The sequence below is a fragment of the Periplaneta americana genome, chromosome 7, assembly GCF_040183065.1.
Source record: "Periplaneta americana isolate PAMFEO1 chromosome 7, P.americana_PAMFEO1_priV1, whole genome shotgun sequence".
Taxonomy (NCBI): domain Eukaryota; kingdom Metazoa; phylum Arthropoda; class Insecta; order Blattodea; family Blattidae; genus Periplaneta; species Periplaneta americana.
This window is the reverse complement of record NC_091123.1, coordinates 178,527,225-178,541,925: the sequence shown is the minus strand read 5'-3', so window position 1 is coordinate 178,541,925 and position 14,701 is coordinate 178,527,225. Positions and strand designations below refer to the sequence as shown.

Sequence of the window (14,701 nt, the reverse complement as noted above, 5' to 3'; positions counted from 1 at the left end):
AAAATCGATAAATTTATGAGAAAACCGATATATTATAGATATATTTGAAATCTTTCAAATCCAAGTTAGAAAATTATCTTATGACGAGTTGCCAAACTAACTTACTATTATGACAAGTGTTGTATTGCATGTTTCCACGTATTCACATTTTTTTATGTTCTAGTGATATTTAACTTATTTTATACTTTTGTTTTCATATTTTTCGATAATGGTATATCTCTAATGTGATAAGTTGAGCTATATATAATCATAATTTTCCTTACTGTGTGTACTTAAAAATATTGTATTCATTGTATGCTTTGCACTGCACTATTTTATTACTACTGTTAGTATTATTATTACTATTCTTATTTATTATTATTATTATTATTATTATTATCAATAATTGTCTTATTTTTTTATACTTTGTATGTCTCATTTATTTTGACCTGCTGTCACATTTTATTATGCTTTTTTTCTTTCTGTATGTATGTTATATATTATGTCTGATTTCTTCTTACTTGTTGTTTACATTTTATTATTATTATCTTATTCAGCTTTGTGTGTAAAATTGTAGTGTACTTTGTAAATTTGTAGTGTTTTTGTAACGCAGTTTTTACTCCTGGTTGAGTGTTAAAGAAGGCCGTGTGGCCTTAACTCTGCCAGGTTAAATAAATCATCATTATTGTTATTATTATTATTATTATTATTATTATTATTATTATTACTTACTCACTTACTTATTTACTTACTTACTGGCTTTTAAGGAAGCCGGAGGTTCATTGCCGCCCTCACATAAGCCCACCATTGGACCCTATCCTGAGCAAGATTAATCCAGTCTCTACCATCATATCCTACCTCCCTCAAATCCATTTTAATATTATCTTCCCACCTACATCTCGGCCTCCCCAAAAGGTCTTTTTCCCTCCGGCCTCCCAACTAACACTCTATATGCATTTCTGGATTCGCCCATACGTGCTACATGCCCTGCCCATCTCAAACGTCTGGATTTAATGTTCCTAATTATGTCAGGTGAAGAATACAATGCGTGCAGCTCTGTGTTGTGTAACTTTCTCCATTCTCCTGTAACTTCATCCCTCTTAGCCCCAAATATTTTCCTAAGCACCTTATTCTCAAACACCCTTAACCTATGCTCCTCTCTCAAAGTGAAAGTCCAAGTTTCACAACTATACAGAATAACCGGTAATATAACTGTTTTATAAATTCTAACTTTCAAATTTTTTGACAGCAGACGGGATGATAAAAGTTTCTCAACCGAATAATAACAGGCATTTGCCATATTTATTCTGTGTTTAATTTCCTCCCGAGTATCATTTATATTTCTCACTGTTGCTCCCAGATATTTGAACTTCTCCACCTCTTCAAAAGATAAATTTCCAAATTTTATATTTCCATTTCGTACAATATTCTCGTCACGAGACATAATCATATACTTTGTCGTTTCGGGATTTACTTCCAAACCTATCTCTTTACTTGCTTCCAGTAAAATTCCATTTCGAAACGGAAATATCGGTATTTCGTAAAAACCGATATATCGTTCCCATCTCTATGACAGACAGAATGAAACATTGTTGGGAGTCAGTTAATAAATAACTTAAGTATATTTTAAGTCTGTAGGTTAGAAATACACTACCTAAATGATGACATACAAGTAGGTGAAGGACCAATCATATGTCAGCGTTGGGTGATGTCTCTGAAGCAATCAATCACGTTATATCACACGCATACACACACACGGGCACGCACGAGCCGAGAACAACACAGACCGGTGTGGAGAACAGAGGACAACTGAAGCGTCGACGACGAGACAGAAACTACTTTCTCGTTAGGACGAGCTGGAGGAGAGGATGGAGGGAGAAGCCATCTCTCAGAACTCTCAAATTGAGGTTGCGGTTCTAAGCATGGCTGAGGAGTGAAGGTCGGAACAACAAAAAGGGAAAAAAAATGCAATTCAGCGACAGAGATGCAAGATATAATTTAGCCACACCTGGAGGAATAAACATCTTGAATGAAACTGCATACCAATGAAAATGATAATGATAATAGTGTACCAGAAATTTAAACAGCTCCGAGACTTTCAAATCCAAGTTCAGAGCTATTACAGTGTCTGCTATTTTTAGCCTACTTTTGTTATCCAGCGAAGAAAGTGAGGTTCTGGGAAGGCCATGGGTGTGGTTACGGACGCAGCAAAAGCGCTTGTTAGGAAGAAAGTTCCGCAAAGGAAAGGATGACTAACTTAAGGCTCCTTCTTACTATATTCAGAATGAAAGACTCGTTTGTACAAAACATAAGCTCAATTCAAGAGATGACTTCAAACTAGCCTAAGTCCAAATGAAAAGTTATGACAAAATTGACAAAAACTGATAAACAGCCATTCCAGGCAAACTGGGAAGACCAATGAAAAAGTTTTTTTTTTTTTTTTCATAAATTTAGTTTGTAATTAATGTAAGACATAGATATAGCTCTAAATTTAAATATTCTAATGTTTTATTTTCAAAAGAAAAATACACTCAGGGACAAAGAAAACCGGACACTTTAATATTTGCTGGTATTTTGCAAAACATTATCTTCTCATACAATGTTATGGTAGCCATCTGTTGTTATGGAGACGTGTATACATTGTTTTTTGTTTTATAAACAAGCCATTACAATCAAATATTCCAATTTTGCTTTCGGAATCTCAGCTATAACAATTTTGTCTCAACCATTTTGTGCTTCATTATCGTTATCATTCGTTATTTCTTTATTTTTACATTTTCTGAGTTTAAGTGGGGTTGTAACATTTGTCTTAAAACAAGATGCGACTTGAAGATGTGGCTCGAGCTGTAGCCCTTTACGATGATGGACGCAGTGTACGTTACATTGCAAATGTTATGAATATGGCTAGAAGCACAACCCATGATGCCATAAAACGGTATAGAGAGACCCTAGAATATACCAGAAGACCAGGTTCGGTCGTCCAAGAGCTACAAATCCAAATGAAGACAGGTATATGGTGTTGGGAGTTCTTAGGGAGCGCAACCTGCCAGCTACTAGTGTAGCCCAGCAATTTGTTAACATGCATGGACGCCCAATTTCGGCCAAAACAGTTAGAAGGAGGTTGAAAGCAAGTGGACTGATATCAAGTAGACCTGCAACTGGTCCCAGACTTCTCAGGATGCATCGAGTTGAACGACTGCGTTTTGCAAATGATCACAGGGATTGGAGAAATGGACAGTGGAACTGTGTTCTGTTCACCGATGAGTCCCGTTTCAATCTGTGCTCACCTGATGGACGTGAAAGAGTTTGGAGAAGGAGGGGAGAACGATTTTCACAGTGCTGCATTTCCGAAAATGTGCCGTATGGAGGTGGTGGAGTGATGGTTTGGGCAGGAGTGTGTACGGATGCTCGTACAGCGTTGGTTTTTGTTGAAAATGGAAGACTAACAACTGATAGGTATATAAATGAATGTTTGGCTGATCATGTTGTGAAATTTGGCCAATTTTTAGGCGATAATTTTGTTTTAATGCATGATAATGCACGGCCGCATATTGCCCATGCAGTCGGAGATTGTCTCCAAGAAGTGGGAATCCATGTTCTTCCATGGCCAGCAAGGAGTCCAGACATGAACCCAATTGAACACGTGTGGGACATGCTGGGACGGCGTGTTAAGAATAGACGACCGAGACCAGAATCGTTACAAGAGTTGAGGCGAGCACTTGGCGAAGAATGGGAACTTATTCCTCAAGAAGACATTGCTAACCAAATTGAGAACATGCCAAGACGTATGGATGAAGTTATTCAAGTCAGAGGGGGTAATACCCGTTACTAAAAAGAGTTTTTAATGTTTAAGGCACCATAAAATGAAAAAAAACAGTTAGACCAAACGATGCCATAGTTATACGCCCTTTGTAATTTTTTGTAAATTTTCTCATCAGGGATTTTTTTTCCAAATGTTGTCGTATAAGGTACTAAATGAAACATTATTTTGTTTAAATGGGTTTTGTTTCATTTTGAAATAATTGGCAACAAAATACAAGCAAATATAGAAGTGTCCGGTTTTTTTTTTTGTCCCTGAGTGTATTTTACAAGTATTATGGGCATAGAATCTAACTGATCTTGGCTAGGTAATAGCCTAGTTCATATATAGCTAGATGGCTCGGCCTTATAGGCTTTGACGGTAACAACTTTTATCAGGTTTACTATGCTGCCATCTAGTCGTTACATAAGGAGTCACGTCATAACTCCCATTTGAATTTAGAGTATTCCGAATCTCACCGGACCGGTGGACATCAATGACGTCAAGTTGCAGCGAAATAGGAACAAAACTGCTGGAAGGTTTGATGGCTAGCATGGCGGCTGTACAAGTTATTGTCTGTGCTACGCTAGCAAAATTTTGCGAAATTTCCGTACTGCCATCTCGTTCAAAGAAAAGAGACCATAAACAATTTATTTCTTGAACCGGTAGTAATAACTGGTCCGTTGACATGTTCGCTCATAAGCCATTAACATATTGTTTTTACGTTGTGCTCATTACAAACAATACAGCAGAACACACCGCCATGACACAACAGTGCACGATGTCATTCGTCTGCTAATTCCCGTCCTATACAAGAACCAATCAGATTCACTGATGGCGGCTGATGGAGACTGCCACCACCTCTGCAAACTGATGGAACCGGTGCGACACCGGTGGAGCATCAGTGACGTCATCGTTTAAATTCGGAACACAGTGATGCCATCAGATTGCTCAGCGCTGAGATTTGGAATACGCTCATTGCATTAGCGACAGTACTGCCATCTCGTGTTCGTTTACAATGTACGGGTGGCGATCCTTGCGGTTGTTCTTTTCAAAGTGCTGCCGATTTTAACATAGGGATGAGCAATCTGTTACATATGAAGAGTCCACTGCAAGAATGATGGATGTCACTTTCTTGTCGAAAATGAACCAAGACTGTCAGTGCATAGCTTAAGACATATAGAATGTATATAGAGAGTTATATGGCATTAACACTGATAGTCATTGTCCAGTAATGATCGGAAAATCACAGTTAAGCTTTGAGCGCTAAGCATTTCAAACTTTCAATTGCTTCTCCTGCAAAATATACTATTCCAAATGACATCCATCATTCTAGCAGTGGACTCTTCATAGGGTAATAGGTACTTTTTGTTTCCATAAGTTTGCAGCACTTACTCATAGACAGATCAACTGTTAATGTATGTTTTTCAAGGAGCTATTGTTGAAGAAATATTTTAAGGGTCTACATTGTTAATTCCAGAGCTGAAGGAACTTTTTACTCTGTACTATATTCTTTATGCCATTTATTTTAAACAGTTTTGGTTAATAACAATGAGCAAACTTACAGTTCAAGTGAATATTTTGACTTAGAAATGTCATAATTGTTTTTAAAATGGAAAAATGAAGGGCATTAACTCATCTGTAACATCCGTGACAAAATGTGTGTAACATAAGAAACAGCTATAAAATATTTACCGATCATGTTTTTGTGAACTAATTGGTTGCCATGACATTTCCATAGCTTTCACATGATACTATGAGAATGAATCTGTCTTTGCTTGAGGCAGAGACCTGTGTTTTACACTTTGAAGTGAGTTCACAAATCTTGTAACATCCGTCACGGAATCGTTTATTTATTTGAATTTTTCCACCTCTTCAAAGGATAAATTTTCAATTTTTATATTTCCATTTTGTATGATGTTCTCGTCACGAGAAATAATCATACATTTTGTCTTTCCGGGATTTACTTCCGAGCCTATCTCTTTACTTGCTTCAAGTAAAATTGATATATTGGGAAATTTTCGTAATGGAACGTTGGTAAATTTAGAGATGTGCAAGAAGTAAATGAAGGAACTATGCTTTAGAGCAGGTATGCTCAAAATTGTAAAAGCCCCGATTACACGGATGATGCTGCACTGCATAACACACACAGCGTACGGACTGGGCTACATTGCAGCACCTCCCGTGTCATCACTCTCACACTCTTACAAATATGGATAATAAACTGAATTTGAAAAAGGAAAGAGTATACACTGTAATATTCAGTTATTACATTGTGTATTATATTTAATATAGTTATGATATTATTATTATTATTATTATTATTATTATTATTATTATTATTATATCATAGATAATGTTATTTTCATATTCCACCATACATTGCGGTCTATTCAACATGTGCTTTCTTTCCTGCAAGTAATCGGAAATCTATTTCCAACGAATTTACTGCAATGCGCTAAAGATGCTCATCTGTTAATCGGGACCTATGTTTTGATTTAGCAACTTTCATTCCCTAAAATAATTCTTCGCACACATAAGTCGAGGAAAAGGTAGCTAAAATAGTGGCAGCGAATAAGCTCATCTTGGGATATTTCGTTTTGTTAATTTTTTAACACTCCTATGCTTGTCAAGTCATATTCTCTCCAAATTTACTACGAAAGGATTAACAAAAAGATTAATATCACTTTCCATACGTCTAAAATCACTAAATCTATGTTCTGTGAATTCAAATTTGAGTTGTTCCTGTACACAGATATAAGTAACTATATTTTGTTCAGGCACCATACATCTCTTTACAAGTTCACCATCCGTGAAGGGTTTTAGTGCCTTAGCTAATTCCCAACACACTACATAACTTGCTCCTAAACATACACTCTGAATTCTTAGACTCTCTTCAATGTTTGGCATTTCATTAAGTGCTTTCAATTCTTGAAACTGTAGTGCCTCTGAAAAATTATTTTATCATTACATGTATTTATGTTGAAATAAAATCACCACAATAATAATAATAATAATAATAATAATAATAATAATAATAATAATTTTATTGTAATATACCTAACAATAGTAATAAAAATACTACTACTACTACTACTACTACTACTACTAATAATAATAATAATAATAATAATAATAATTTTATTGTAATATATCCAACAATAGTAACAACAATATTACTACTACTACTACTACTACTACTACTACTACTACTAATAATAATAATAATAATTTTATTGTAATATATCTAACAATAGTAATAACAATATTACTACTACTACTACTAATACTACTACTAATAATAATAATAATAATAATAATAATAATAATAATAATTTTATTGTAATATATCCAACAATAGTAACAACAATATTACTACTACTACTACTACTACTACTACTACTACTACTACTACTACTACTAATAATAATAATAATAATAATAATAATAATTTTATTGTAATATATCTAACAATAGTAATAACAATACTACTACTACTACTACTACTAATAATAATAATAATAATAATAATAATTTTATTGTAATATATCCAACAATAGTAACAACAATATTACTACTACTACTACTACTACTACTACTAATAATAATAATAATAATAATAATAATAATAATAATAATTTTATTGTAATATATCCAACAATAGTAACAACAATATTACTACTACTACTACTACTACTACTACTACTACTACTACTACTACTACTAATAATAATAATAATAATAATAATAATAATTTTATTGTAATATATCTAACAATAGTAATAACAATATTACTACTACTACTACTAATACTACTACTACTACTACTACTAATAATAATAATAATAATAATAATTTTATTGTAATATATCTAACAATAGTAATAACAATACTACTACTACTACTACTACTACTACTACTACTACTACTACTACTACTACTACTATTAATAATAATAATAATAATAATAATAATTTTATTGTAATATATCTAACAATAGTAATAACAATACTACTACTACTACTACTACTACTAATAATAATAATAATAATAATAATAATTTTATTGTAATATATCTAACAATAGTAATAACAATACTACTACTACTACTACTACTACTACTACTACTAATAATAATAATAATAATAATAATAATAATAATAATAATAATTTTATTGTAATATATCTAACAATAGTAATAACAATACTACTACTAATACTACTACTACTACTACTACTACTAATAATAATAATAATAATAATAATAACAATAATAATAATAACCGGAAATTTTACTTGAAGCAAGTAAAGCGATCGGTTTGGAAGTAAATCCCGAAAAGACAAATTATATGATTATGTCTCGTGACCAGAATATTGTACGAAATGGAAATATAAAAATTGGAGATTAATCCTTCGAAGAGGTGGAAAAATTCAAATATCTTGGAGCAACAGTAACAAATATAAATGACACTCGGGAGGAAATTAAACGCAGAATAAATATGGGAAATGTGTGTTATTATTCAGTTGAGAAGCTTTTATCATCCAGTCTGCTGTCCAAAAATCTGAAAGTTAGAATTTATAAAACAGTTATATTACCGGTTCTTCTGTATGGTTGTGAAACTTGGACTCTCACTCTGAGAGAGGAACATAGGTTAAGGGTGTTTGAGAATAAGGTGCTTAAGAAAATATTTGGGGCTAAGCGGGATGAAGTTACAGGAGAATGGAGAAAGTTACACAACACAGAACTGCACGCATTGTATTCTTCACCTGACATAATTAGGAACATTAAATCCAGACGTTTGAGACGGGCAGGGCATGTAGCACGTATGGGCGAATCCAGAAATGCATATAGAGTGTTAGTTGGGAGACCGGAGGGAAAAAGACCTTTAGGGAGGCCGAGACGTAGATGGGAGGATAATATTAAAATGGATTTGAGGGAGGTGGGATATGATGATAGAGACTGGATTAATCTTGCACAGGATAGGGACCGCTGGCGGGCTTATGTGAGGGCGGCAATGAACCTTCGGGTTCCTTAAAAGCCATTTGTAAGTAAGTAAGTAAGTAAGTAATAATAACAACGTTGGTATATGAATACATATTACAGAAAACAGCTTCCCTGTCATTTCGGCATGTTCTGGATGGCAGAGCGTATAATGTAATTTTATGTTGCTCAGTAGTATTCCTGACAGTATCTTACAACATAGTAAAACTTTACCGAACGCAAAACAATATGGTATATGTCGTTTGCTTACAGAAGATTTTGACTCTGTCATTGTCCCGCACTGTTCGTGCGTTTACTAAGCACTTGAACTCCCTTCCTCAGTCATCCGCCGAGCTTCGAACGGGGAACAGCACGCTCTACATTCGAAGGTTGTGATTACAGAACGTAATCGCGAGTCAGAGAATGAGCATACCTGCTTTAAAGCTTCTTTGTGTACTATCAATTTCATTTAATATACCGGATATTCAATCTAGAGAATCTAATAGCTAACATAGTGTTTGGAATGTAATTAATAAGTAATAGTAATCTGTAATTAAATTATTAATTATGAAATACATATTTTCGTATTTATTCCATTAATAAATAAATAAATTCAAGTACTTTTATCAGACGATTATAGCCTATTAACCTTTAAATTGGCAAAACTTCATTTCTCACACTAGTTTATTAAAACTTGTCGGACCGTAAAGAAAACAAGTATCCTAATATCCACATTTTATATGTTGTATAATCTATATATATAATTTGAACTGATAATGGAAATTACGGGAAAACGGCTGAACGGATTTTAATGAGTGACCCCTCATTTTCATGCCTGGCATCCAAAGTTTTTCGGAAAAGTAGTAGTTTTCAGTGAGGTGTCAATTTTCCTACATAATTTTCCTATTTTTCAAAATCCATCTGTTGTCAGTTTTGAGAACTAATTTTATAGAATCACGGCCGACTTGATTGAATTTCAGAACAAAACACGCACTACAATAAATAATAGGCTATTACACGAAGGCCATGACCTGCAGGATTGCCGACATATTTAGAGCTCAATTCAATTTGTTATTAAAAACTGATTCTGCAGTGTATAATTTTCTGAGTACAGCTGTGTATTGGATATTCAAATCTACGAAACTTGAGGTGGTTTGATGACATTACCATTAGAAATTAAATATTATTATAGTTAGTATCATGATGCGTCTATTCTTCATTAATTGTACATAATATTGATGACATGAAAGTGAAACGTTTTGAGGTTATGTAAGTAAATGTAGAGAATATCTTAATTTACTGAGTGACTGCTATATATAAAACTACAAAACGTAAGTAAGATAATAATATTGTTATCAAAAATAAAATATTTTTATACTTATTAACCCAGTGGGGTTGGGTCTTTTTCATATACTTAATGGCGGTGTAGTGTAGATATTGATATGTGTCATTGTCTTCAGTACTGGCTCGAGAGAGCGCAAAAATTACAGTTCATAAGGAAAGATCAAAAGGTATTACTTACTGATAAAATAAGAGGCCTAGAAAATTTTGTAGTCTCCAGATCATTTCAGCAATATCTCTTAGTAGGATAAAATGATTTTACGCTCTACATTTCAAGTTCTACATGCAGCAGCTATATGAAAATGCTATTGTTCAAAAGCTTAGCAAACCTGACATTTTTTTAACTTTTTCCTACAATCCACAATGACCTGAAATAGCTACTGCTATCGTCCTGACATTGATACTTGCGTTTTCGCGTTGAAACTCAAAAACTGAAGTTGGATAGGTTCAAGAAAAAGTATTTGGCCTAAAAGGATCCATTCAGAGGGAGTATGTTTCATTATTATGGAAGCAAATAACTATCAAAAAGACAAGTATTCTTCATTGAAAATAAATCTGAAAAATTTGTATTTGAACGTCTAACGAACTTAGTTTGCAGCAGCATTTGCTGCACAAGCCACTAGTACTATTGTATTGTGAAATTTTAATTTTCCTACCATTTTTTTTCTATTTGTCTATTAAAATTATAGCATATAGCCTATTAACCTATTGCATCCTATAGGATACATTGTCAATTTAAGGGTTAAACATTCCCCGGAGAGTCACACCCCAAAAGTTCAAAACCCTTGCACATTAAAATTGCACACCTTAGGTATTAATATGTCTTGGTAAGCAAAACATCTTCTTCAAAATTATAACATATGCATGAAGTTGAAAACTTCTTCAAATCACATTTCAAGGGGTTAAAAATATGTCGATAAATTTTTCTTACGGTAACTCCTGTCACGCGAGGTCAGCAAGACAACGGGTTTTTACCTAAACCAACGTAGGACGTCGCAATAACAAGAAATATTAACAATCAAATTAATATTCAGACTGCAATTTTACTGTTGAGTATGTCACAAATTAATTCATAACCGTTAATTGAGTCTTTAGTAGCTAATGCGAGAAATAGCCTAGGTATGTTTAACGCAGCTTGCAAGCAGAATTTACGTAAGCGCTTGCAAATAATTTACTTGACAGTAGTTTACTAGATGTTCTTGCGAACAAGTTTCATACAATTTGACAAAATTTTACTTATTTCTTTTTTATTTTATGTGACTAACAACTTTTTGTGACTCGTGATGTCTTCAATCTCCTTTTATCTGTTCGTTTTTGAGACCGCAGCTTAGCATACACTTTTTTTTTTTTTGTTCTACAAATCCAAGTACTCTTAGACTGAGAGCGACCACATACGACTACATGAGGAGCCCCTGCAATATTTTGGTATCCAGTCGGTACTCCAAAGCAAGCTTGGTAAGCTTGTTTAGGTTTTCTATACTTACTTACTTAATTACTTATGGCTTTTAAGGAACCCGGAGGTTCATTGCTGCCCTCACATAAGCCCGCCATCGGTCCCTATCCTGAGCAAGATTAATCCAGCCTCCATCATCATATCCCACCTTCCTCAAATCCATTTTAATATTATTCTCCCATCTACGTCTCGGCCTCCCCAAAGGTCTTTACCCTCCGGCCTCCCAATTAACACTGTATATGCATTTCTGGATTCATCATTACGTGCTACATGCCCTGGCCATCTGAAACGCCTGGATTTAATGTTCCTAATTATGTCAGGTGAAGAATGCAATGCGTGCAGTTCTGCGTTGTGTAACTTTCTCCATTCTCCTGTAACTTCATTCCTCTAAGCCCCAAATATTTTCCTAAGAACCTTATTCTCAAATACCCTTAATGTCTGTTCCTCTCTGAAAGTGAGAGTCCAAGTTTCACAACCATACAGAACAACCGGTAATATAACTGTTTTATAAATTCTAACTTTCAGATTTTTTGACAACAGACTGATGATAGAAGCTTCTCAACCGAATAATAACAGGCATTTCCCATATTTATTCTGCGTTTAATTTCCTCCCGAGTGTCATTTATATTTGTTACCGTTGCTCCCAGGCATTTGAATTGTTCCACCTCTTCAAAGGATTAATCTCCAATTTTTATAGTTCCATTTCGTACAATATTCTTCTCACGAGACATAATCCTATACTTTGTCTTTTCGGGATTTACTTCCAAACCAATCGCTTTACTTGCTTCAAGTAAAATTTCCGTGTTTTCCCTAATCGTTTGTGTATTTTCTCCTAACATATTCACGTCATCCGCATAGACAAGCAGCTGATGTAACCCGTTCAATTCCAAACCCTGTCTGTTATCCTGAACTTTCCTAATGGCATACTCTAGAGCGAAGTTAAAAAGTAAAGGTGATAGTGCATCTCCTTGCTATATCCGGCAGTAAATTGGAAAAGCACCAGACAGAAGCTGGGCTACACGGACTCTACTGAGACACATTTTAATTAATCGAACTAGTTTCTTGGGAATACCAAATTCAATAAGAATCTTATATAAAATTTCTCTCTGAACCGAGTCATATGCCTTTTTGAAATCTATGAATAACTGATGTACTGTACCCTTATACTCCCATTTTTTTTCCCAATATCTGTCGAATACACATGTATGGTACATAGACGTAAATGAATATACGAGCGTACTTATGCACTGGTACACGTAAAAGAATTCTCGTTTCAGACACTGTGAACAATATGGACAATGAAAAAGACGATCACGTATCATCATCATCATCATCATCATCATCATCATCATCTTAATCTACTTTCGAATATGGGAAACATACGATCACTTCCGTCTTCAAACTAGGAAATATTTTAAATTAACACTAAACATTTTCAAGGAGGGGCCCTCTTTGTTCTGACGGTATCGTAGTACAAGACAGTTCCTTAAATAACGAAGGACAAGCAGAGGCCTAGAGCCACATGGTCTCTACCAGAGGTCTGCATCGGACGTTTTCGCTGGAGCGCCAAGTAGTTCATAGCATAATCCGATAGGTAGCGCACATGCGTAATGTGTAAAATTGTCACGAGCGATAAATCCTCGATCGGTATAAGCCGAGCGTTAGACATCCGTTCTTCTTACAGTGATGAACTGTGTAGTAACATCATAGATGTTTATCATTTCAAAACTTTGCAGTGTTTAACTAACCTCTCCATAGTACAACTACAAAACTTGCTTTAAAATGTAATATAAATGTTGTAGGTAAATGTTTTTTTTTCCCCCCACACAGGAGCGATTTTGTTTTTGCCACATCTGATAGATGTTATTGGATGTAAATGTAATTATTTTAAACGGAGAACACAATCACGATAATGCAAGAACTGTATCAAGTTTTCTAGTAATAATAATAATAATAATAATAATAATAATAATAATAATAATAATAATAACCTCTAATAATTAGTGTATCAATCTTTGCGTCTGTAACAGTTATGCAGCATGATTATTCGTTTTATTATATTTTCTGTGACGTTATCTCTGTACTAATATTGTTATTAATCTACTGCTATATCAATAATATTTTGTCGCAGTATATAGGGGGAACACTATGCATATACCTATCATATTATATATGTGGTAAATCAAATATTGAATAATTATTAATTAGCAATAATAACTGTATATCGAAGTTTTTCATACTATTTTATTTATAACTTCATGTTCCTGTTTTGGTACGTTCCATTGACTGTTCCATTAAACGTTTGTCATAAACGCAGAAAATAAAGCCTTATTTTTACCGTGTGAGCAAAACATATGTGTATCTTATCTGTCGCCTTCCATACAAGATAAAACATGTCGGTGAGATAACCTTGTACTGTACTTCTATTTATTACGAGCGTATCACGACCGATCGTATCTCACTCGAGCGTGAGACACTCGACCGAGTTCAAGCGAGCGATTTAACTCCAATGCAGCACTCTGGTCTCTACTTTGCTGCTGAGAATACAACAAACCAGAAATGCTAAATTAATTGTACTTGAGTTGTAGAGGAAGAAGTACAAAATTTATTGCGTCTGCCCTCTAAGTATATCATATTTGGTGTTTGTCACTCGGTGAATTGATTTTAGGCTACAAACCGTTCTTGCGCTATAAGGCGGTGACCTGAACCTAACAACGCTGAGAAAATCAGTGGAACCGAATGAAGTCTGCGTGACGTCATCCAGCATGCATTCACTGTAAGAGACATGTGTAGTCGTTACGCAAAAGGAGTGCCTTATCCCAAGGTGTGTGTAGCTTATCTGCAGAAACATCAGTTATAACGGAGTCTTAAGTGTAATTACATTAAAATTCAATGTATCAAAATACCATAATTAGCTAATATTCAATGGATGCGTGTTAGGACCATCGCTGGTTTATCTCACACTTTCTGTATCCTTGGATACCAAGCACTCGAAAAGCAGACAAATGTATTGCTTATAATAGTTATAATACATAATTACATTAGACCCTTACACAACCTATTATGCACAAAGCAATTAAACAAAGTTAAACAGCTTACAAATTTGTATTTTGACTGTTACCTGTCTATCTTCCTACCTGTATTATAT

General features: G+C 34.2%; 1 protein-coding gene across 2 annotated transcripts in view; it reads right to left on the bottom strand.

Moving 5' to 3' along the window:
- Positions 1–14,701, bottom strand: part of LOC138703806 (chymotrypsinogen 2-like) — a 142,618-nt gene that overhangs the window by 81,719 nt on the left and 46,198 nt on the right. Inside the window, exon 1 of one of the 2 annotated variants that reach the window (XM_069831995.1) lies at positions 1,634–1,794. The exons of the other annotated variant lie outside the window; for it this stretch is intronic. Within the exon in view, the coding sequence (XP_069688096.1) occupies positions 1,634–1,671 (38 nt within the window). The 5' untranslated portion in view covers positions 1,672–1,794. Of the gene's footprint in view, positions 1–1,633; positions 1,795–14,701 lie in introns of those variants that run through there. 2 annotated transcript variants of the gene reach the window in all.